This window comes from Lampris incognitus, chromosome 1 (assembly GCF_029633865.1).
Source record: "Lampris incognitus isolate fLamInc1 chromosome 1, fLamInc1.hap2, whole genome shotgun sequence".
In the NCBI taxonomy this organism is placed as follows: domain Eukaryota; kingdom Metazoa; phylum Chordata; class Actinopteri; order Lampriformes; family Lampridae; genus Lampris; species Lampris incognitus.
In genome coordinates, this window is record NC_079211.1 from 116,206,726 (window position 1) to 116,230,980 (window position 24,255).

General features: G+C 43.9%; 1 protein-coding gene across 1 annotated transcript in view; it reads left to right on the top strand.

Moving 5' to 3' along the window:
- Nucleotides 1–2,977: 2,977 nt before the first annotated feature.
- LOC130111823 (tight junction protein ZO-2-like) overlaps nucleotides 2,978–24,255 on the top strand; it is a 178,819-nt gene continuing 157,541 nt past the window's right edge. The window contains exons 1-2 of the mRNA XM_056279117.1: nucleotides 2,978–3,111; nucleotides 3,285–3,363. Coding sequence (XP_056135092.1) covers nucleotides 2,978–3,111; nucleotides 3,285–3,363 — 213 coding nt within the window. The remainder of the gene's footprint in view (nucleotides 3,112–3,284; nucleotides 3,364–24,255) is intronic.

The following is a 24,255-nucleotide window of genomic DNA, read 5'->3' on the forward strand; positions in this document are numbered from 1 at the left end:
TTCACAGGACAACTCCACAACATTACTCTGACTATTGGTAGCCATCACTTAAATTTAAACTATAATAGCTACTCATCCGTCGCAATATTTTGTTTGTTTTTGTTGTTCGCTTTTGAATTTCCCGGTCTATCACTTCCTGCCGTCCGTCATGGCGTTCATATTTCCCGCGAGTGGGCCGTGACGTCACGTGCAAAGGGCCAATACTAGGGGGGGGGGGGCGCTGGTTTGAACGGGGAGTCAAAGAGGCCATCTGTGTAAAGCGGGAACGACCATCCCTGAATCGAGGAGGGAGGGTAAGAGTACATCTGTCATCATCTTACTGTAGCCCGTGGAATTAGATACCACACAGGACACAATTACTTCCGGGGTTCTTGTAGCTTTAATTTTGTTGTTTGAACCTTCGAATGCAGATCGTTTTACTGAGTGCATAAATTCCTGTGTCTTTCGAGCAAACAGCTCGTAAATGTTCACAGATGTGGCAAGTTTAACAGAAAAGATTTTAAAAGGAAAATAATAAATACAAAATACGGTGCAAAATACGGCAGTGGACTATGTATGTTAAACAGGGTTTAACAAAGACATGTGGAACTTCCTGAAGATTGCGCAACTTCTCACTCTGTCAGTTACCTTTAAACAGAATTAAAATGCATATAAAACCTTTACATTTCCCTTACTACCCAAATACAATGGCATGGTGTGGCTTTATGCACGCCAACATTACCTTGTCATGCCTGCAATGGCGGACAGTGGTCGACGGCTCGCGCCCAAAATCACCGAACATCAACTCCAGTAGCGTCTAAATGAAACCATCATGTCAAATTACCGACATGCAATATTGTTTGGAATAATGTTACAGGTATATTTCACAAGATATTTACACCTACTTACTACGGAGTCAGAGCACCCTCACACCACAATCTTCAGGTGGTTCACACAAGAAAAAAGAAAGAATACCCAAGATGCACTTGGATAACTTGCAGAAAGAGTACCCAAGATGCACTTGGATAACTTGCACGGAGTTACAATAAAAGTCCGCAACACTGCCACTTACTGGTCAAAACATGCAATGACAACCAAAACTATAAAAATACACTCACAATCTGCTTCACAATTTAAATACATCAAATTACATTTTACATTGCTTGACAGTGTAACAATTACATATATTAACAGTTAAACTATACTAAATTTAAGTGGAAAATCCTTTAACAGATTTAACAGATTTACCACCCGGCTACATTACAATGCTGTGATTGCGAACATTCCCAATCCTATTATAACGGTTGTTAATGCTCACGACACTTTGCATATGAAACCGATCGTTTTCGGTCGTCATGCCACGGTATAAGGGTGGGACACCTGCAGTCAGTTGAGACTGAAGAGGTCACTTAGATGATGATGAAACGTTTCCCTCAATAAACGCTGTGTCCAGATGAACTGATTCACCTTTCTTTGATTTTCTTACCTGGATTATTGAGCATGCATAAAAACCTATTTCATGTCGCACATAACGCACTGCCGGTGTTTCTCTAATGCCACAGTGTGTGTGTGTGTGTGTGTTGGAGCCTGATGTAGAGAAGTTCCTCCCCTTCACGTACCGGAGTCCTCGCGGTGTAGGTTGATTTATTGAAAGTGGTTTCTCCGCCAGCTTGTGCAGTGTAGCGATGGGCAAAGCGATTCCTTACAGTGTACTGAGTCATTAGAATCGGCTCATTTAAAAGATGTGTTCACCGAATCGTCCAGTGCTTGACCGGAGCTCCAACTCCGTAGTCCCACTCAGTGAACTGAAACGTGAAGGATAAGCCCGCGAGCTGGGATCTAGTTGGATAAAGATGCCGTTTGCAAACTGAAAGCTGCAGCACGTGACACCTAATTATCAAATAAAATATTTGGTCCTACTTCGTGTGTGTGTGTGTGTGTGTGTGTGTGTGTGTGTGTGTGTGTGTGTGTGCGCGTGCGTGCGTGTTGCGTGCGTGCGGCACTGTGCGTAGTAACGTGAAATGTTAGCCTATAACAACAACAACAATAATAATAATAATCCATCCATCCATTATCTCAACGGCTCATCCTGCTGTCGGGGTCGCGGGGATGCTAGAGCCCATCCCAGCAGTCACAGGCACCCTGGACAGGCCGCCGTATTTACACAGCGCTTTTCACACAGTTTATCTAAGTTAAAATAAATGTAAAAATAACACACTAAAAGCATAAACCCCACAAAATTAATCACACATTAAAAGCAATTCTGAAGAAGTGAGTTGTGATTAATGATTTGCCCAGTGACAGCTGGGATAGGCTCCAGCATCCCCGCGACCCCGAGAGCAGGATGAGCGGTTCGGGGGATGGGATGGGACGGGATATGGACAGATGGGTGCAGTTTTCTGATGTGTTTGGGGAGGGACTTCCACAGGGAAGGAAGCAGCAATGGAGAAGACTGCTGGCTGGACTGGATTGCAGTCCAAGACCAATGTTGTCGTTTTTTTGTTTGTTTTTTTTCCATTTTTTTATTCATTTTTATCATGTACAATTTGTTTTTTATATTGCAACAATACAATATTTTCAGTTTCAGTACAGGGGAAAGTCAAAACGTAAAAAGATAATCATTATAATTTAAATATAATACGTTGCAAAAAAAGAGAAAATAAAAAGAATAAAATAAAATAAAATAAATAACCAAAGAAAGGTTAACACAAAAATAAACGTATGAGGTCGATGATCAGATGATGATGATGATAAGAGCCACTGTGTTAGGAGTCTTTCAGAAAAAAACAGTGCAAAATTAAATATCAAACACATTTATCTAATGTGTTTAGTATTTTTTCCAAAATCAGAGATGTTTTCATTGCCTTTTTGTTCTGAGTTATTTTGGTAAGGAGCTTGAAAAAGAATATCAGATCAATGTAAAATAAGCGACCGACGTTGTTAAATCAGGGCAGAGAAATGTTAGCAACCCGACTCAGCTGTGTGTTTGCTGTCTTGAATGCGCCCCATTCCTCCTGCGAACGAGCAGCTTGAATCACTCGCTCTGTATCCCTGCGAGCGAATCACTGTGTGGAGCCGCGCCGCTGAAGCGGCCGAGAACGACGAACTGAGAACGACGAACTGCTTCAGGAAGTGAGTCAGTCAGTTCAGTACACACGCAAGTGGCCCAGGGAGCGGCGAGGGAAGAGATCCCGTCACCGGATAGAGGTACCGGCACCCTTGGTAAGCTGTTTCGCAGCATAACCCAGACACTAGAATACCAGTTTTCCAGTGCGACGGCGCGTTGATTCTGCACTTGGCTAGAGAAGTGGGCTGTTTGGACCGCCTGACAAGAAAGGTGGACCGGAGAGGACCGCGTATCCGAGCGAAGACGCAACTGTTGGAGTAAGTCGGACAACGTTTAACATTCATAACATTCAGTAGTTTCAGTGCATTCCACAAAAACAAAAACAAAAGCTTCAGCTCTGACGTAAGCCACAAACTCGTAGTTTTACTAAATGTGGAGGTAGACCACAGCCTTACGTCAACCTCGACAAGTCAGGTCCACCAGTTGACGACCAACACGAACACACCTGTTGTGCGCCGTCTGTCCTCCGAGAGAAATATCCCGTTACATGGTGTTGCTCAGAAGAACCAGTCATATATGTTCTCCCGATTCTAGAGAGCCTTTAAACTCATTTTAAATTCCAACTCGACCTGTTCTGAAACTACACGAAAATACAAAGCGAGTGTGGTGTTTAATCTGAGTGTAAAACAGTCCCTCTGGTAGGAGGTAGAATGAAGAGGCTGCGACATGGTGTATTATTTCGGAAACAGATGTAATAGGCTATGGTATAACATGATAAGTATGCAAAATTGTGTTTTATGTCGTATCTAAGTTTTGTCTAAAACCTGAACACAGCAACATTTTTGTTATTCGAGTCCACTGATGTGTGTTGGGGGTTCAGGCTGGCTGTGTGTATGTATAAACAGGTGTATGTGCATGTATGGATGTGCATAAGGCTTCATCTGCTCATTCTGGCATGTCTGGCCAAGCAGCAGTGTGGATTAAAGGAATATAGAAATGTGGTAAATGGTTTTTGTGGAAGAAGGGCCCACGAGGCTGTGTGGATTTGAGTGTAAGGTTAGCTGTGGGGTGGTTGCACCACAACCCAGATAGTATCTGGAAGTGGGCCACTTCAGGCAATGATGCGGTGCTGGTGGCCTTCTTCTGGCCCTGACAAAATGGATGTGTGCCTGAAGTAGCCCACATGTATAATAGCAAATATGGCCCAAATACGCCAAATTAAATGTTGGCCTTTTTTGGCAAAGATGCGGTGCTCTCTGGATTTAATCTGGATGTGACCCTGAAGTGGCCCTTGTGGTAAATGGTGAATATGGCCCAAATATCACAAAACAAATTCAAGATTCTTTTTGTTATGTCTCAATATACAAGTACAAGAGAGTAAAATTCTTGTGTGTTTTGGCTCCTCAACACTGCAGCAACAATAGTAATAATATGGGCCACCTTTGGCAAATATGTGGCACGTGCAGCGTTGCTATGGCTTGGTTCTGGCCCAGATCTGGCAAACAGTAACAGACCGCCCAAGTGCCATCATTCCATGCAGTATGTGGGCCGGAGAAAAGTGTCGGTGTGGGACAGGTCCGGGCCACAGCAGTTTTGCTATCTGGGAAGACACTCGGGGCCATACTTCTCAATACCCTTCACTCTGTAAATGACTCTTCCTCTAGTCTAGAGTCCAGATCCATCTTATGTATATGTGTACGTGGGCAGCAGGGTGTCCTATCTGGTAGTCACTGGCCTCCGTAAAAAAAAACCCAAAACAGACAAACAAACAAAAAACAACTGCAGATTGGCACCCTTTAACGGCTAACAGCCCTCAATGTTGTGTGCAGTTGCTCTGAATTCAGCTTAATCACTGTAATGTCTTCATTCCTTTGTCCCTTAATAAAACACGAAGATACATTGATTCGCAAATAGCTACCTAGACTACACGCAGCCATTCCCAACAAAAGTGAGCACTGTTTGGAACATGGGCATATACAGTAATACAATTTCAAGTCTGTTTTCATTGAAAAAATCCCTGCTATTCAGATGACGTAGTAGATCTTTATTTTGACAGTGCCAGTCATCATCCATTTGCATGTAGTCTCAGTTTCAATGAAGTCCCTGTTCCATGTGAGCAACTCTCCCATGCTAAACAATGCTCTGTCCTATGGACTGGATGGGAGGAGTGAGAGTGAACAGAGAGGATGAACAGGAACTGGGGTGCATCACAGCACTGCTGAAAGCCTAATGAGATAACTAAAAGAGGAGGAACCATTCTGCATGTTACCTCACTCAAGTTGACTTCATGGTAATATTATTGTTTTATCAGTGTATTCAGTTTTTACTAGTGATGTGTTCTAACAACCTGCACATTAAAGGCACTGAGATATAGAAGGCTGTCTGTTAAGAGGGATGAAGTTCAGGTGGGATACTATGATATAGAAGGCGGTCTGTTAGGAGGGGTGAAGTTCAGCTGGGATACTATGATATAGAAAGCTGTCTGTTAAGAGGGATGAAGTTCAGCTGGGATACTATGATCTAGAAGGCTGCCTGTTAAGAGGGATGACGTTCAGCTGGGATACTATGATATAGAAAGCTGTCTGTTAAGAGGGATGAAGATCAGCTGGGATACTATGATATAGAAGGCTACCTGTTAAGAGGGGTGAAGTTCAGCTGGGATACTATGATATAGAAGGCTGCCTGTTAAGAGGGATGACGTTCAGCTGGGATACTACGACATAGAAGGCTGTCTGTTAAGAGGGATGACGTTCAGCTGGGATACTATGATATAGAAGGCGGTCTGTTAGGAGGGGTGAAGTTCAGCTGGGATACTATGATATAGAAGGCTGTCTGTTAAGAGGGATGAAGTTCAGGTTTGGATACTATGATATAGAAGGCTGTCTGTTAAGAGGGATGAAGTTCAGGTTTGGATACTATGATATAGAAGGCTGTCTGTTAAGAGGGATGAAGTTCAGGTTTGGATACTATGATGTAGAAGGCTGTCTGTTAAGAGGGATTTAGTTCAGGTGGGATACTGTGATATAGAAGGCTGTCTGTTAAGAGGGATGAAGTTCAGGTTTGGATACTATGATCTAGAAGGCTGTCTGTTAAGAGGGATGATGTTCAGCTGGGATCTTAATTCATATCACTTTCCATTCGTACTCAAAAGCTCTCTGTTAAGATTTATTTTATTATATGGATGTGGTATTTATCCATCCAGCCATCCATCCATTATCTTAACCGCTTATCCTGCTCTCAGGGTTGCAGGGATGCTGGAGCCTATTCCAGCAGTCATTGGGCGGCAGGTGGGGAGACACCCTGGACAGGCCACCAGGCCATCACAGGGCCAACACACACACACACACACACACACACACACACACACACACACACACACACACACACACACCAATTCGTTCCTCGGGACAATTTAGTACGGCTGATTCACCTGACGTAAATGTCTTTGGACTGTGGGAGGAAACTGGAGCCCCTGGAGGAAACCCACGCAGACACGGGGAGAACATGCATCTCCACACAGGATGATCCGGGATGACCCACCAAGGTTGGACTACCCCGGGGCTCGAACCCAGGACCTTCTTGCTGTGAGGCGACCACACTAACCACTGCACCACCATGCCACCGCCAACCCTTATCTTGGTGGTATTTATACAGACTTATATTGCTGTGCCTTGGCCTGGTGATGGCCTGGCGGTCTGTCTGGGGTGTCTCCCTGCCTGCTGCCCAGTGACTGCTGGGATAGGCTCCAGTATCCCTGCGACCCCGAGAGCAGGATAAGCGGCTTGGGTAATGGATGGATGGATGATTAATTTGGGTGCATGTGTTTAGAGACTGGTGAATGAGGGAGTGCTCTGTGCCATCAGCTGAAGACTCGTCATCTGGTGGAATCAGACGTCACTCTCGGAGGCGCTCTTAATAGCGTGTTTGGGCACCATCTCCAACCTTCAGCTGTGCCTGATCTAAAATATCACTTCCTGGTTTACAGTGGCTATCAGTGATTTTGATTTAGAACAGTTTTGAAAATATTAGCTCAAACTCTTTCTCCATCTCAACAGCCATCAAGTAGGTAGATGCACTGAAGAAAAACCAGGTCTGTGTGGCTGCTGATGGTGCCGTAAACAGACAGAAAATCAGGAGAGCTGCAGACCAGCGTTTCTTCTCGTCCCTTCTTGCTGTTAGTTAGTTTGAACGTTCACGATGCAACAAAAAAAAAAGAAGTATGGGGGCAGATTATTTTGCAGTGTTATTTCAAAATGTATGTAGCACTTGCTAACTTTTGCTGAGGATTGCTTAGACCCACCTGAATATGAAACTGACAGTAGTCTAGAGGTAGAACATTTCCTCAGTTCAGAAGGCAACGGTAGAGCGCTCAGCAGCAAGTCGGATGCAGAATTATTTTACCTACTTTTTGAAACACCAGCTCGTGTTCAGTGTCTGTGACTCCATGGCTGCTTTTTGAGACACCAGCTTGTGTTCAGTGTCTGTGACTCCATGTTTTTTCACCCTTCCTATAACACCAGCTTCACGTGCACGTGCTCTCACTGCAGCTGCTAAAGTTGATGCCCTTTTTAGATATACGGCATATATATATGTGTGTGTGTGTGTGTGTGTGTGTGTGTGTGTGTGTGTGTGTGTGTGTGTGTGTGTGTGTGTGTGTGTACCAGATTGTTGCCTGCAAAAAGAAATGATTTTTTTTTTAATTTGACAATTTGGGCTGTTGTTGTTTTTGTCTCCAAAGATGTTGGCTTTACTTGCTCTTGTCTGCAAACCATGTAGTATTTATGTAGTGTTTATTTATGTAGTGTTTATGTATGAAGTGGTTATATAGTGTTTATGTATGCAGTTTTTATGTAGTGTTTATGTAAGTAGTGTTTATGTAGTGTTTATGTATGTAGTGGTTATGTAGTGTTTGTGTAAGTAGAGTTTAATGCTGGAATAGGCTCCAGCATCCTCGTGACCCTGAAAGCAGGATAAGTGGTTAAGATAATGGATGGATGGATGTTTATGTAGTGTTTATGTCGTGTCTATGTGGTGTTTATGTACGATGTAGTGTTCATGTAGTGTATATGTATGTCGTGTTTATGTGGTGTGGTGTTTATGTAGTGTTTATGTATGTCGTGTTTATATGGTGTTTATGTAGTGGTTATGTATGTAGTGTTTATGTAGTGTTTATGTACTATGTCATGTTTATGTATGTAGTGTTTATGTAGTGTTTAATGTACATATGTAGTGTTTATGTATAAAGGGTTTATGTAGTGTTTATATATGTAGTGTTTATGTAGCATTTATGTTTGTAGTGTTTATGTAGTTTATATATGTAGTGTTATGTAGTGTTTATGTACGTATGTAGTGTTTATGTATGTAGTGTTTATGTAGCGTTTATGTTTGTAGTGTTTATGTAATTTATGTATGTAGTGTTATGTAGTGTTTATGTATGTAGTGTTTATGTAGAGTTTATGTATGTAGTGTTTGTGTAGAGTTTATGTATGTAGTGTTTGCAGCAAACAATCTCTGCTGAGGGGTTTTGAAAATGACAGATGTTGGCAGCTGTGCTGTGTACCAACTTTAGCTATGATTTGTTGTAATTCACATTGCACTTTAAAGGTATGGATAAAATAGTCATCATAAGTCTTTTCATTCTGCATCATGAAATGTTGGTAGTTGCTTTGTTTTGTTATATTAGTTATTTCTTGCGCCTGCTGGGTAGCACCTCATGTACCCAGTCACACTTGTGCATTGAATGCAATGTAACTGTGTCCATAGGCAGCTGCACCCTTTAAGGCAAGAACTTATTGGAAGTTGATGTGCATGTACTGCGATTGTGTCAGATGGCTGAATGAGAAGCAGAAGTATCATTAGTGGGCTTGTCACAACGGCCTTGACGCTCCTACTCCAAACTTGTGTCAATTATGGAACATCAACAGAGTGACCAAAACGCTGCTGGTTGTGGTTTGTGCTGCCGCGGGTGGCCTGTTGGACCTGCAGGGCCTGAGCCACAAGGGTCAAATATGGCATGTCAAATGACACCCGTCAAGTACCACGGTCAGTACACCCGGGCCTCTAGTACCCTGTATGCAGTGTAGTTAGGGTTTTTTCTGTACTTGTTTCCTTTTACTAAGTGCTAAGTACTGTAGCTGTTCTGTTTATACATGCGGTGTCATTAGTCAAGGTATTTATTGTGTAGTAATGTTTTCATGCACTTGTTCTGTCTATCATAATGTTACTTTAAGACTTGTAAAGCCTAGTCCTCATGGTGGCGCTGTGGTTAGTGCGGTTGCCCCACAGCAAGAAGGTCCTGGGTTCGAGCCCCGGGGTAGTCTAACCTCAGGGGTCGTCCCGGGTCGTCCTCTGTGTGGAGTTAGCATGTTCTCCCTGTGTCTGTGTGGGTTTCCTCCGGGGGCTCCGGTTTCCTCCCACAGTCCAAAGACATGCAGGTCAGGTGAATCAGCTGTACTAAATTGTCCCTAGGTGTGAGTATGTGTGTGTGGGTGGGTGGGTGGGGGGGGCTGTGATGGACTGGCAGCCTGTCCAGGGTGTCTCCCCGCATGCTGCCCAGTGACTGCTGGGATAGGCTCCAGCATCCCCGTGACCCTGAGAGCTGGATAAGTGGTCTGGATAGTGGATGGATGGATGGATGGATGGATGGATGGATGGATGGATGGATGGAGAGCCTCGCTCTAACCAGAGTCCCGCGCGTAGGACTCCTGGAAATGTGGAAATTTGATGAATGATTTGCAGATGAAAGGGTGCGGAGCATTTTCTGAAACTAACCATCATAGGCAAGCCCTCATCGAGTCTGTCAACCTGCTGATTTGACCTCAAACCACATCACTTCTAACAGCGACATGTAGCGTGGTTCCCCAGGAAGCCTCAGGGCCACGTCATTTATTTGGTAGTCAGTGTGGCAGCGAAGTGTAAAAAATAACTTGAGCACCAATACATTTTGGATGTCCCGAGGCCAAAACTGTTGTGCTTTTTGGCTTTCTACTTAACACTGACTTTTCCCAATCCACCAGCTTTCTGGTCACCCAACTTCAACTGTGTGTAACTGTTTGTACCTGCAGTCACCATGTCCAGGTGTGAACCTTGTACCCGTTTCAGGACCTATTCTGTTCTGTTTGCCTCAGGGCGAAAAACAGGTTTTTATGCCAGGCATCACAAAACACAGTGTTTGATTCTATGGTCTTTTGTAGTTTAAACCCAGTGTGTGTTGTGTCAACACATTTTAAGGTAAGGCTGATTCATTCATGGTCGAGCTGAGAAGATGCTTTGGGAAGGTTAGTGGTAATTTCTCATTAACGTGTGTGTGTGTGTGTGTGTGTGTGTGTGGGAGGGGGATGTTTATCTGGGCAAACTGTTTACCCATAAATGCTTGAGCGTGTGTGCGTGTGCGCCTAGCCGTGTTTGTGTGCTCGGTTAGGACTGGAATGTGTTGTTTGTGAGGCTCTGCGTCCCAGTACAGTTTGTTACTTCCTGTCAGTAAACACGACTACTGAGATGTCCTTATCTCTGCAATGACAGGAAGACGGAGGTACAGTGTACAAAGCACATCCTTCATCAGTAGCCTCTTTTCTGAGTTTCCACAGCACCACGCCCCGGGACTCTGGACCGCAGGCTAAGTGAATTATCGCCTGCAATCTCTACTCCAGAGAAGTTCCACTTTCAGGCTGCCTGCTCAAATCCCTGGACTGGAACTGCAGAACTCTTCACGGTTCATATGTCAAACCACAGCTACCCCTCAGCTCTGATACGATATGCTAAGAAATAACATTCAGAATTTTCTAGCAACCACTGCTCCTCCCTGAAATGTTGCGGAATGCCGTGTTCTTTAAGTAGGCCGGGAGACGGGAATTTAAAGATGAGGTGAACCGGCATTCAGAGTGCATCTCACTTCCATAGTGTGATTGCGTGTCCAAGTCAAACAGGATATTAGGGCGGGACAACATATAGGGAGGATGTGATTTGATCCTTCCGGATTTGATTGAATCGTGCAATTTTGTCCCTCACAGGTTTTTTTTTTTGGTACTGGAAGGGGGGGGGCATTTTATGATCTTATTGGTGGGAATGTTATGCTTGCCTGCCCGATCGGATTCAGTGACACAATCACAAGACCTGCTGTTTCAGAGGAGGTTAGGGCGATTACATTTTGATGTTTTTTTTTATCATTTTCTTTTTTCTTTTTTTGGCATTAATTGTTGAAAAAAAATATGCTGTTACTGGGGAGCAAACAAGGTCAAAGAAGGTTGAATCAGTTCATGTGGCCAGTGGCTACAGTGTTTATTGACAGATACGTTTCATCATCATCCAAGTGACCTCTTCAGTCTCAACTGATTGCAGGTGTCCCCACCCTGATAAACAATACAATGGCATAACGACCCAAACCAACCATCAGTTTCATATCCTAATTACCATGACCATTAATTAGATTTACAATGGCCATGTGTACTATTCACAGAGGATTTGGGAATGTTTGCAATCACAGCATTGTAAGATAGTGACAGATATACTCTTAGCCCCCCCCCCCCCCCCGGTTCAGGGATCAGTCAGGAATCAGGAACATTTGTCATTTCATTCCATGCAACTGCGCACATGAAACGAAATGAAATTTTGCGTCCCCCAGCCCACGGCAGTGCAACACAAAGACAAAAACACATCCAAACTACAAAGAAAAAAAAACAAACTACAAAAACACATACATCCAACATATATATAAAAATAAATAAAATTCACTGTTCAAGAGAGCGAACGCCAGGATTACTGTCGGAACTGCCGGTCTGCATGGGCTAGCAGTTAGCTTAGCCTGCCCGCTTCCGCATCCTGTCGACTGCCCTCGGTGTTTCCTCGTCGGGTGCAGCTCCAGCCAGGGCCGTGGTCCTTGGGCCCACAGGATGCACCAGACCAGGCTCCCCCAGCCGAGCCAACGCCAGCTCTCCCAGCCAGACACCTTCGATACACCTCCCCACACTCAACATGATGACACCAAAAACACAGTCAATGCTAGGCAAGGTCGCCGCCAGACCACCCTCGGTGGTATCGAAACTGCCGGTCTGCATGGGCTAGCCGTTAGCATAGCCTGCCCTGCTTCCGCGTCCTGTCAGACTGCCCTCGATTTTTCCTGTTCAGGTGCAGCTCCAGGCATGGCTCTGTTCCCTGGGCCCACAGGACGCAGCAGACCAGGCTCCCCCAGCTGATCCAGCGCCAGCTCTCCCAGCCATCAAACGAAGACACAAACTTAGATGCAGATGTGGACAAAGACACTGCATGGACCCAATCCTTGGGGTGAAGCTGCTGCAAATGTAAGTTTGTGCTGTCATCTTCCCACACCGGTATTGGGTGAGGCGGCTGCAAACGTGAATTCGTGCCGCCGTCTTCCATCATCCTCATCCTTGACAGAGTGTCCACTGGCCTGTAGATGGGTGTAGACTGTGGAGTCCTGGCCTGACGTGTTAGCTCTTCTGTGTTGTGCCATCCGCTTGACCAACGTCTGTTTAGTTTCCCTAATGTACAAGTCACGGCAATCCTCTTGGCACTAAACAGCGTACACTATATTGCTGTTTGTGCCGGGGGGACCCAATCCTTGGGGTGGACCAATTTCTGGTGCAGCGTGTTTTGGGGTTTGAAAGTAACTGAGACGCGGTGTTTGCAAAATACGTGTCTCAACTATTCAGACACTCCCTTTCAGCAGTGCTATTTTGAAGTAGATGCTGTTCAAACAAGTACTTTGTCTCCACATTTGCAAGAAATACAGTGCATAGTGTGGTTGTTTTTGGGCTGGAGTAAAGGGATGAGAAAATGTTTGATGGACTGTGTGACATCACATAACCTCTTTTATCTGTCCTCAGAACATTCAGAGAGAGTATACGGGCACTAATAAGATTATAGCAATCAAACTTGCTGCTTATACTGATCAGATTTGCCAGACAGGATCATTCCTATACTAATGTGTTAAAATAATTTGGCTGTTGTGGTCAAACTGTCTGCTGAATGTGATCACTTTCATACATTGGAAATTTAAAGAATTGTTCAAGTACTTTTTTATGGTAATGGTGCCACCTCTGCTCCGAAAATCTGCCTTTCAAATCACTAGATACCCTAAAATGTCACAGACTTAGTAGTTTCATTTTTAGGCCTCGGCCAACTGTTATTAAACATGTATGTTAGACTACAGGTTTCAGTAACATCACTTACCTCAAATTTGTGTTTGAAGAAGCTGATCCCGTGTTACAGTAGACTGTCTTTTAGCCAGTTAATCCAGTAAAATAGAGATGTCTGTTTCATTACTTTGCATTTATTTGATAAGTGTACATGTTAGATGGTCATAAAAAGAAAAAAATGAACATCACTTAAAGTGATTGAAAGCTTACGGGGATCCTATCCACCTGCACAGATGTAATCACCATCCGTGTTTGTATTATTATTTGTAGTTTTATCGTTACTGTTATTACTCTCATGTTCCATGTTTTACTCAGTTAATTTGATTGTCCTCTGTGTCAACATGTATGCAGATGACATTCTTGTAATAATATGACAGGGGAAATGATTGTAAAAAGGGAAACTGTTAATGTCACATTGGTGTAAGCACTGTGATACTATTGTGGGAATATAGTGCAGGTAACTGTGAAAGCCGCTAACACAAGTAATGATAATGTTAGCTAATATGTTTATTAGCTGGAATGTAAGGGCTACTGACTCACTGGCGAAGCACAGCAAAATCCTTAACCACCTCATCATGATGAGGAAGAAAACTATATCCGAGCACCTTAAACTGAAAACCAATTGGGTTAACAACTATACCCCATTTTCATTGTATACGTCTAAAAACAGATGTGTCCATATTGCTTGATAAAACATTTCCAGATTAAAACAAAACCACCCCAGCAGACTCAGAATGAAGCTATTGTCATTGGCAACATTGAAATGATCAAATTGAGCAGCTAATATCTGCAGGTTTAATGATGACAATCCAAACTTCTTTCCATATTTTACACACCTTATTTTCAAAACTGGTGGATTTTTCAGACTCAAGTATTACAGTAGGAGATGCTTTCAATACAGTCCTCAATCCAAACAGAGACTGTCAAACATCAGAAGTATTCACAGACCTCAGCATTTATCTGCCATTGTGAAACAGTATAGAGATGATTTTAGTCTAAATGATTGTTGGTGATCAATAAAGTCACATAACAGAGAATACTCATATTACTCATCCTCTCATGAAAGCTTTTCTTAAATCGACTGGTTTTTTTTTGTTGTTTTTTTTTAAAGTAGCCAGTGTAGTTTTTGCCACTAGTGGCACTACAAGGCATTGGGTCCCTATATTGTTTGTATAATGTGTTCTTCCGCACATGAGGATGCACATGCATGCCACAAGCACAGGGTGACATTTTCCACATATCTGTGGGGGGGGGGGGTGGGCATGAAGAAGAGGGGCTACTAAAACAGAAATGAGGCGTGAAACATCTGAGAGAGAATTATGCTGACCGCCGAGAGTGAAGCTGCTCCTGCAAAGGCAAAGAAATGAAAGCCTGACCTTAATTTAGAATGAAGGAAACAGGAGGATAAAAAGGAAGTTCTGGCTGATGATTTGCAACTCTTAGAAAGTGTTCCCTGATTACAGCCTCAGACATCCTCCTCGCCAGGAAAATTATGGACCTGTCTAAACAAATGTCTATAAATATCTAAATTCTCCATGCAGCTGTGAATTCAAATTGTGTAAATGCAAGTAAAATCAAACTCAGTCAGGAATCAGGAACAATTTAAGATAACGAAATTCCGTTTCCCCCAGCCCACAACAGTGCAACACAAAAGACAAAAACACATATAAAAAAACAAAAAAAAAACTCTCCAAAAACATACAGAAACAGAGAACAAAGCAAAAAACCCCAACAAAACAAACAGCACAGTCCACCCAGTGCAACATAGTCCAAAAACTCCAGCGTCTAGAGAACGAACGCCAGCCAGGTTGACTGTCAGAACTGCCGGTCTGCATGGGCTAGCAGTTAATACAACACAAGCAAGGATCTACTCAGGAGGCGACAATGCAGGTAAGTGTTAAAGTGTGTTGTTACCTTCTACTAATGAGACGTTACAACTCGTTTCAACCCCACGGGGCTATAAACTTTAATAATAACTTCGGCACGTAAGGTTATGCATCATGCTCGGTCCGTTATTCTAGGTGCAACAACCTAAACGACCCCTGTGTAAACAAGGAACTAAACAATGGTTCCTAACAATAGTTCCTATTGTTACATCCTTTCTCTTTTCAGTTTCTTCTTTTTTTTTTGTAGAACCTTTAATACATTTGCACAACATTTGTGATTCACTTTTTTTTCTTTTTCATTCATGCCCCCCCCAAAGTCCATTAGTGCTACAGATCCATTCATCTATGTGAGGTCACAAAGTCTTTGTATCGCTGCGGCTGCACAACAGAGCGGCCTGATCTGGTGGTAACAGGGTTGGCCCTGTCACCAGTGTCCTTGGTTTTGTTTCCTGCTAAGACACTGCGAGAAGGAACACTCTCTGAATGTCCGGGTTCAACACTCTCTGGCTGACTGGGGCTGCTGATCTCCATGTCCATAGTGTCAGTGAAGATTGCCCCTGGTGCATGCCTGAGGTGTCTGCGATTTCTCCTGATGACACCACCCGTGTGCAGCTGGACCTCATAGGATCTCCTATCGACCGGCCTCAGCACCTTGCCCACTCTCCAGCCAGTGTGGGGTGCGAGAGGCTGAACTCTCACACATTCACCTGGGGCAAGCGTGTCCAAGTCTTTAGCCGACCTGTCGTAGTATGCCCTCTGCCGTTGTTGGTTATTTTGTAAATCCTGTTTCACCTGCACAACTTTCGGCTGTAACAGGCTTGCCTTGGTTGGCAGTAGTGTTTTGGTACGGCGACTGAGCAGCCGCTGTGCTGGTGTGGTATCAGTACCCTGTGATGGTGTGTTGCGGTGGTCCAGAAGGGCGAGATAAGGATCCCGTCCAGCAGCCTTGGCTTTGAGCAAGAGTCTTTTTGCTGTCTTAACAGCTGACTCAGCTTTGCCGTTGCTTTGCGGGTAACCTGGTGATGAGGTTTTATGTTGAAATCCCCACAGTCGACTGAACTTCTGGAATTCTTGTGACGAATACTGTGGGCCATTGTCCGAGATTACAATATCTGGGATACCTTGGCGGGCAAAATGAGCTTTCAGCTTCCGTATCACTGTGGTTGACTTGGTATCTGCCAGGTAATCTATTTCCCAAAAATTTGAGAAAAAATCAACAATTATGAGGTAGTCTTTGTTTTCAAACATGAACAGATCCGTGCCCACCTTTGCCCACGGCCTGCTTGGCACATCATGTGACATTAGTGTTTCTTTTTGTTGTTTAATGTCCATTGATCTGCAGATGTCACACTTTGCTATATATGATTTTATTTGGTCGTTCATGCCCTGCCAATAGACACACTCCCTAGCCCTCCGTAGGCATCCTTCCACACCCAGATGTGATGCGTGTAGGCGGCAAGTGATGTCTTTCCTCAATGCATCAGGGATGACAGCGCGCTCACTCCTGAACACTATTCCATCTTGGTGGCTTAACTCCTCTTGGAATGAGAAGTAGGGCTTGATTTCCCTTGGTGTTTTTGACTTATCGTCAGGCCATCCTTGCTGCATCATTTTGATGAGAAGCTGCAGTGTTTCATCCTCTTTTGTGGCAGATCGTATATCATGTAGCCTGTCTGCTGCGATAGGTAAGTGTTGTGCCATGTTGACAGTCTCTAGTTCTGCATCCGGTGCACTCTCAGGAAGATAAGCTCTGCTCAGAGTGTCTGCTAGCAGCATGTCTCTACCTGGCACATATACTACATCTATATCATACTTTTGTATGCGCAGCATCATTCCCTGCAGCCTTTTGGGTGCACTTAGTAGAGGTTTTCTCACTATTGTTTCCAACGGCTTGTGATCACTTTGCACCGTCACTTTTCGGCCGTATGTGTACTGGTGAAATCTTTCCATGCTAAAAACCATTGCTAAGAACTCCTTTTCTATTTGTGCATACCCACGCTCTGTTTGAGTGAGTGCTCTGCTTGCAAATGCTATTGGCTTACCCATCTGCATGAGCGCTGCGCCTAAACCTGTGTCTGAAGCGTCACACTGCACTGTGAGTTCCTCATCTGGGTTGTAATATTTCAGTACTGGGACCTTTGCTATAGTGTCTTTCAATTTGAGGAAAGCCTCCTCATGCTGTGCTATCCAGTTACACCTCCTGTTTTTGTGTGTCAAATCTCTCAACACTATGCACTGGTCTGAGAGGTGGGGACAAAACTTGGCTAGATAATTTACCATACCTAGCAGCCTTTGCACTCCTTTCACATCAGTCGGTGCCGGCATCTTCTCAACGGCAAGCACTTTCTCTGGATCCGCCCTGAGTCCATCAGCCGTCAGGCGGTGTCCAATGTATGTGGTCTCCTTTTGTCTCAGCTTGAATTTGTCTTTGTTCAGCTTGATGTTCTTTTGTCTGCATCTTTCAAGAAACAGTCTCAGTTTTCCATCATGGTCACGCTCAGCTTCCTCCTGTGTTTCCCCTTGGCCTGTGATCAGTACATCGTCAGCTATAATGTACAAGCCCGGTACACCGTCCAGCGCTTGTGTGAGCTTTCTCTGAAAGATTTCTGGGGCCGGACTTATCCCCATTGGCATCCTCAGCCACCTGTAACGTCCGAATGGAGTGGCAAATGTTGTTAAATAGCTGGACTCCTCCTCCAGCTGCACATGCCAGAATCCACTCTTGACATCACACACTGTGAACACTTTTGCTTTTGACAAGTCCGGTAAAATGTCCTCAATGGTTGGCAGTGGGAAGTGACTGCGCTTTAGAGCTTTGTTCAAAGGCTTGGGATCGATACACACTCTTGGTTTCCCACTTGGTTTCTGTACCACCACCATTGCACTGATCCAATCTGTACTGCATTCCACAGGTGTTATGATCCCTCTTTGCTGTAGGTCCTGTAGCTCGTCCTTCAGTGGTTTCATCATGGCGACTGGGACCCGCCTCTTTGGCAGCTGTACTGGTTTCACTGTGCTGTCCACCTCTATTTTGTATTTTCCCTCGAGGCAGCCATCGCCAATGAACACATCAGCATACTCATCTTTAATTTGTCCCATTATCCACTGTCCTGTTGTTGTTTCTGTTGTGACAATACTGTCTATTGTCATGATGTTTTCATATTGCACTTTTATCAATTTCATGGCCTCACTGGCTCTCCTACCCAGCAGTGGCACTGTACCAGCTGCATTCACCACCTGGAACTCTAAGCGATATAGCTTGTTGTTTCTCGGGTTTCTTATTTTCACTTTACATTTTCCCAGTGGTTTTAATTTGGTTTTATTGTACATTACTAGTACACTCTTCGTGTGTTCTAATTTGGCATCTGGATTCAGCAGGTTAATTGGGATGATATTGCAACTGGCACCACAGTCTATTTGGAATTTGATCATGTCCTTGCCTAGAAGCATGCCAGCATAGAGAAGCTGAGTTTTCTTCATTTTCTCAGTTTCTTTTACACAGGTGATAATATCTTCATATTCATCACTCTCAGATTCAGTTGTTATTTTATTCACATATTTATTTTTCCTTAGTTCCGGTTTTACTCTGCATTTTGCTGCAAAGTGGTTCTCTCTTCCACACTTTGTGCACTTCTTCCCAAACGCTGGGCACTTTTGTTTACTTTTCTCATGCGTTTTTCCACAATATCTGCACTCCACAGTGTTGCTCGTCTGTTTCCGATACTGTGCTCCTTGCACTGCATGTACCTCTTCCACCATCGATCCCGAGATGGTTTTCACATTGTCCTTTGAGAGCTCAGCGGCTCTGCACAGCTGCAAACATGTGTCCAGTGTCAAGTTTTTCTCTCGGAGCAGTCTTTCTCTTACGATTGTGTTGTTACCTCCACACACAATCCGATCCCGAATGAGCGAGTCTCTCACTGTCCCAAAGTTGCATGTTCTTGCCAACACTCTCAGTTCCATGACATAATGGTCTATATTTTCACTGGTGCCCTGGTTTTTTGTAAAAAAACGATAACGTTCCACAGTCTCGTTAACGCTGGGGTCGCAGTGATCATCAAACTTCTCGATAACGTCATCTAACGTCCATGCATCCTTCGGTGTGTCGCCCAGTAACGTGTCCATAAGTTCCCTGCCACTCTCCCCGACAAGATAGCTGAACAGTTTCACCTTCTGTTTGTCATCGGCGTCAGCCATGGCTAAATCCACATACAGAGCAAACTCGTCCCTCCAGGTCTTCCATGTCCTCGAAAGGTTGCTTGAGTCCAGACATAACGTTTGCGGTGGTTTAAGCCCATCCATGTCATACGGCAGTCTCACGCTAGCAGCTAATGCTAACATATACTGAACGTTGCTTAGGAACACTAACCGCTCTCCCGCTCCTAAAAACTTTTCCGCACCAAACTTCAAACCGAGTCGTCCGCCGCTGCCACCATGTTAAAGTGTGTTGTTACCTTCTACTAATGAGACGTTACAACTCGTTTCAACCCCACGGGGCTATAAACTTTAATAATAACTTCGGCACGTAAGGTTATGCATCATGCTCGGTCCGTTATTCCAGGTGCAACAACCTAAACGACCCCTGTGTAAACAAGGAACTAAACAATGGTTCCTAACAATAGTTCCTATTGTTACAGTAAGTGTCAAAAAACTAGGTTCAAGTCCGATAGGACATAGGTGTCAACAGGCAGTGGACAAGGCAATGCATAGGGTGCATAGAAGTGACCCCCCCCCCATACTAATACCATCGTGTGTGGAGGTGTTCGAGAAAGAGCTGGGTCTTTTGCTTCTTCTTAAAGATGGAGAGGGACTCAGTGGATCGAATGGAGTTTGGTAACTCGTTCCACCACCAGGGAACTCCAGAGCAGAAGAGTCCAGCTAGTGACTTAGGGCCCTGTTGTGGCAGAAGTGCCAGGTGCCTTTCATTGGCAGAGCGTAGTGAGCGGGACCGAGTGTAGACCTGAATGAGGGAGTTCAGGTAGGCAGGAGCCATTTTAGTTGCTGTTTTGTAAGCAAGCATTAAGGTTTTGAATTTGATGTGGGCAGCAACTGGGAGCCAGTGGAGGGCTATAAACAACGGAGTCACATGTGCTGTTTTGGGTTGGTTGAAGACCAGACTGCTTTCTGGATCATATGCTGAAGTTTGAAAGTGCATGCAGGGAGACCTGCCCATAAGGAGTTGCAGTAGTCAATGCATGATGCATGATATAACAACAGCCTGTACCAGGAGTTGTGCTGCATGCTCAGACAGGTAGGCTCTAATTGTCTGATAGTAAGTGGTTTTAGCTGTTTTGAAGATCGAGGAGAATGATGCTAGGAGACACTGATAGTCACTGATGTCAGTGGACTCTGGTTTTACGCCATTTTCTCTCTGCCGCTCTGAGCCCCACCCTTTGCTCTCTGATGACCTCAGTGAGCCATGGACGGGGGGGGGGCATTACAAGCAGGTTTGGATGCTAGATGGCAGAGATTGTTAAGAGAGGAGGGTTGTAAGGAACAGAGTGTGTCTGTAGCCTCGTTGACAGGGAGTGAAGAGAATTCATTATGAGGAAGCATGGAAGCCAAGACCTCATTGGAGAGCTGGGTCGGTGTAAGGCAGGGGTCGGCAACCCGCGGCTCTAGAGCCGCATGTGGCTCTTTGGCGCCGCCCTAGTGGCTCCCTGGAGCTTTTTCAAAAATATGAAAATGGGAGATGGTGTGAATATATTTCTTGTTTTAATATAAGTTCTGTAGGAGGAACAACATGACAAACAGTCTTAAAGTTTTCCAATGCTGTAAAAATGTGTATAATAAATATTTAATTTCAACATTTCTGTCAACGAAGATTTACGTCATAGCCTGCGACGCACGTTTCTTTCAGCTCGGTGTGGTGCCAGACAGGAGGCGGCTGCAAACAAACCGGCGGGTGTGTCATGGTCCCAAGGGGTCCTCCCTATAGTCCCCGGGTCCTATAGTCCCCGGGTCCTATAGTCCCCGGGTCCTATGTTCCCCGCTTTGTATGAGACCGGGGAATAGCGGACCTTTTTGTATACAGAGGGCCCTATATTCCCCACTTTTCCCCAAAAGGGTCCTATGTTCCCCTAGGGCACCCGGGGAACATAGGACCCTTTTTATAAAGAAAGGTCCTATGTTCCCCGGTCAGCAGGTATAGGACCTTTTTAGGGGAAAACGGGGAATATGGGACCCTTTTTTTTCGAAAGGGTCCTATGTTCCCCGATCGGGGAACATAGGACCCGGGGAATATAGGACCCGGGGATTATAGGCACGGCCCCGATCCCAAAGGGAAAAAGAGAAAGATAGCTGAGGAGAACAGAGGATTCAACAGTTCTTGGACCGAATCATTTGCTTTCATTGCCAATGCGGAAGGATTGCCTGCATGTTTGCTTTGTAATGAGAAGTTGTCAAATAACAAAAAGAGTAATGTGGAAAGACATTTCCAGGGAAGGCATGCTGCATTTGCAGCCGAGTACCCAGTTGGGAGTGAGAGAAAAAGTGCGATTGCATTACTTCTGGAGAAATTACAGGAGCGCAAAGATAGATTCAAGAAGTGGATTGCATCTCCAAACTCCACTACTGCTGCTAGTTTTGTTGCAACCCGGGAGATGATAAAGCGTGGATAAACCGTTCACAGATGGTGACTACATGAAGGATTCATTCATTAAAATATCAGAGCACCTATTTTCAGACTTCAAAAACAAAACCGAGATAATACAGAAAATTAAAGACATGCCTCTCTCCGCAAAGACAGTGAAGGAAAGGGCCATTAAAATGGCAAGCAACATCACCAATCAGCAAATCAAGGACATTAATTCAGCTCCAGCATACTCAATTGCCTGTGATGAGTTGTGTGATGTGATCGATATTGAACAGGCAGCGCTGTTATGCAGGTATGTGAACTCTGGTGGGCCGCAAGAAGAAATGGTCGAATTAATACCACTGAAAGGCCAAACACGCAGGGAGGACATATGTGAGGCTGTGCTGAAGTGTTTAAATGACAATGGAATAAACACCAACCACCTGATTTCAGTGGCTACAGATGGGGCACCCAGTATGAGAGGATCACAAAAGGGGTTTGTGACTTTACTACAGAAAGCATTGGATCGAAATCTGCTTGCATTTCACTGCATCTTGCACCAAGAAGCACTGTGTGCACAAACATTCCCACCGGAGTGTATGGAGGTGATGAACCTTGTCATCGAGATGGTGAACAAGATAATTGCAAAAGCATTAAACCACCGTCAGTTCTGTGCATTGCTAGATGCCCAGCTTGCCCAAAGCCACAAATGGAGCGAAATTGAAAACCTCCCAACACCCGAGAAACTTGTGTTTGAAACATGGAATGCTCTTCCTGACAGTTATAGGAACATGACGAAATATGCATTTGGAGTATTATCCATCTTTGGATAAACATACCTATGCGAGCAGATATTCTCAAACATGAACTACATCAAATCCAAATACCGCACCCGCCTCACAGATGAGAGCTTGCAGTCCTGCGTGAAGATTAAAGTTACATCTTACATGCCCGATGTTGAGAAGCTGTCCAGTGATGTCCGAAAACAGAAGTCACATTAAACGGGTAAGAACACAATCCTGTCATAGGCACATATTTAGTAACAAAGTGGCTGTTTTTATAAAGGGACTTCTGATTTTTGTCAGTAAATGACACATACTAATTATTGTGTTTTGTTGCTCTGGTCCGAGGATGGCTGCATTGTGCATGTCAAAAAAGAGGATGCTGCTGCATTTTACCCTTGCACTGACTTACTTGGCATTTGCAGAAAACTATAGAGAAAAGGATAATGCACAGAAATCGAACTTAAACTATTATTTCTATTTTATATACTTTAGCTTTTCAAAAGGCTGCTGTTTTATTTTTTAAGCAGGCTGCGTTTTAATTGTGGATTGGAAAGAGGATTGTGCTGCATTTTATTCATTTGCACTGACTTGCACTGGCTACTTGGCTGGCATTTGCAGAAAACTAAAGGGAAGAGGATAATGCACAGAAATGCAATGAAATCTAAATTAAACTGGCTTATTTTCGTTTTATATAGCCTACTTACTTTTTCAAAAGGCTGCTGTTTTATTTTTTTAATTGCAGGCTGCGTTTTAACTGCAGGCTGCGTTTTAGGATTGAAGAGGACTGCATTTTATTTCCATGGGGAGGTCTGAAATTACAGGCCTAGTATGCACGTTGCACATTTTGTTGTTGTTTAAATAAAAATGACATCAAAAATCTGATTTCGTTATTGTATTTCTATAATTTCATCAATGCAACGAAACATAATACATTAATATTATACTGGAAGTTAAATTTTAAGCACCAGAGTAGCAGTGGTTCGTCATTCTCTCCAGGATGCGCTGCAGGGAAAATAAACATTTACTAGTAATCATGAATGCTCATTATGTATTTGTAGCCTACTTAGTAGGCTAATATAGCTAATATGGACACAGCATGTGTTGCCTTCATTATAAGGCTCATATAAGGCTTTTAATTTTTTGTGGCTCCAGACAGATTTGTTTTTTGTTTTTTTTGGTCCAATATGGCTCTTTCGACATTTTGGGTTGCCGACCCCTGGTGTAAGGGACCGGAAGTTTTGGTGGAAAGAGACCCTTTGTGGAGGGGAAAAAAAAGGAGCCGAAGCTGAGACAGTATATATTTCCACATTTTAAAAGTGCAATTAAAAAGTATAAATAGAGTACAAGAATGGGCTGACAAATTTTGTTTTGCAGTTCGCCTTTATTGATAGTCTACATTAAGCAAAAAAAAATGTTTTTTAAAAATGAATACCCAAAGCCCAAAATGGAAACGGAATACCCTACCCAACAAACTAATATCCAAATACTCAGGTATTCGGGTCCAGCCTTAGTTGTAAGTAATGCTGCTTTCAAAACATTATAGAATAAGGCTTTGCAAACGAGTCCTGAGGTAGGTAATGTATGGGACATGTTTATTAGGCTTAATGGACATGCTTGTGTTTTGCTGAGAAATTTTGAATGTAAACAAAACTGTGTTTACAGGGAAAACTACATTTGGTACTTGGATACCTTTAACTCGTAATTCAAGTAAACTGGACTGAATCCAGTTCTACCACTCCATGGGGAAAACTGGAATGCTGTGACCATTACACTTGCTTTTGTGATAGCATTGGGCAACATGAGATACCAT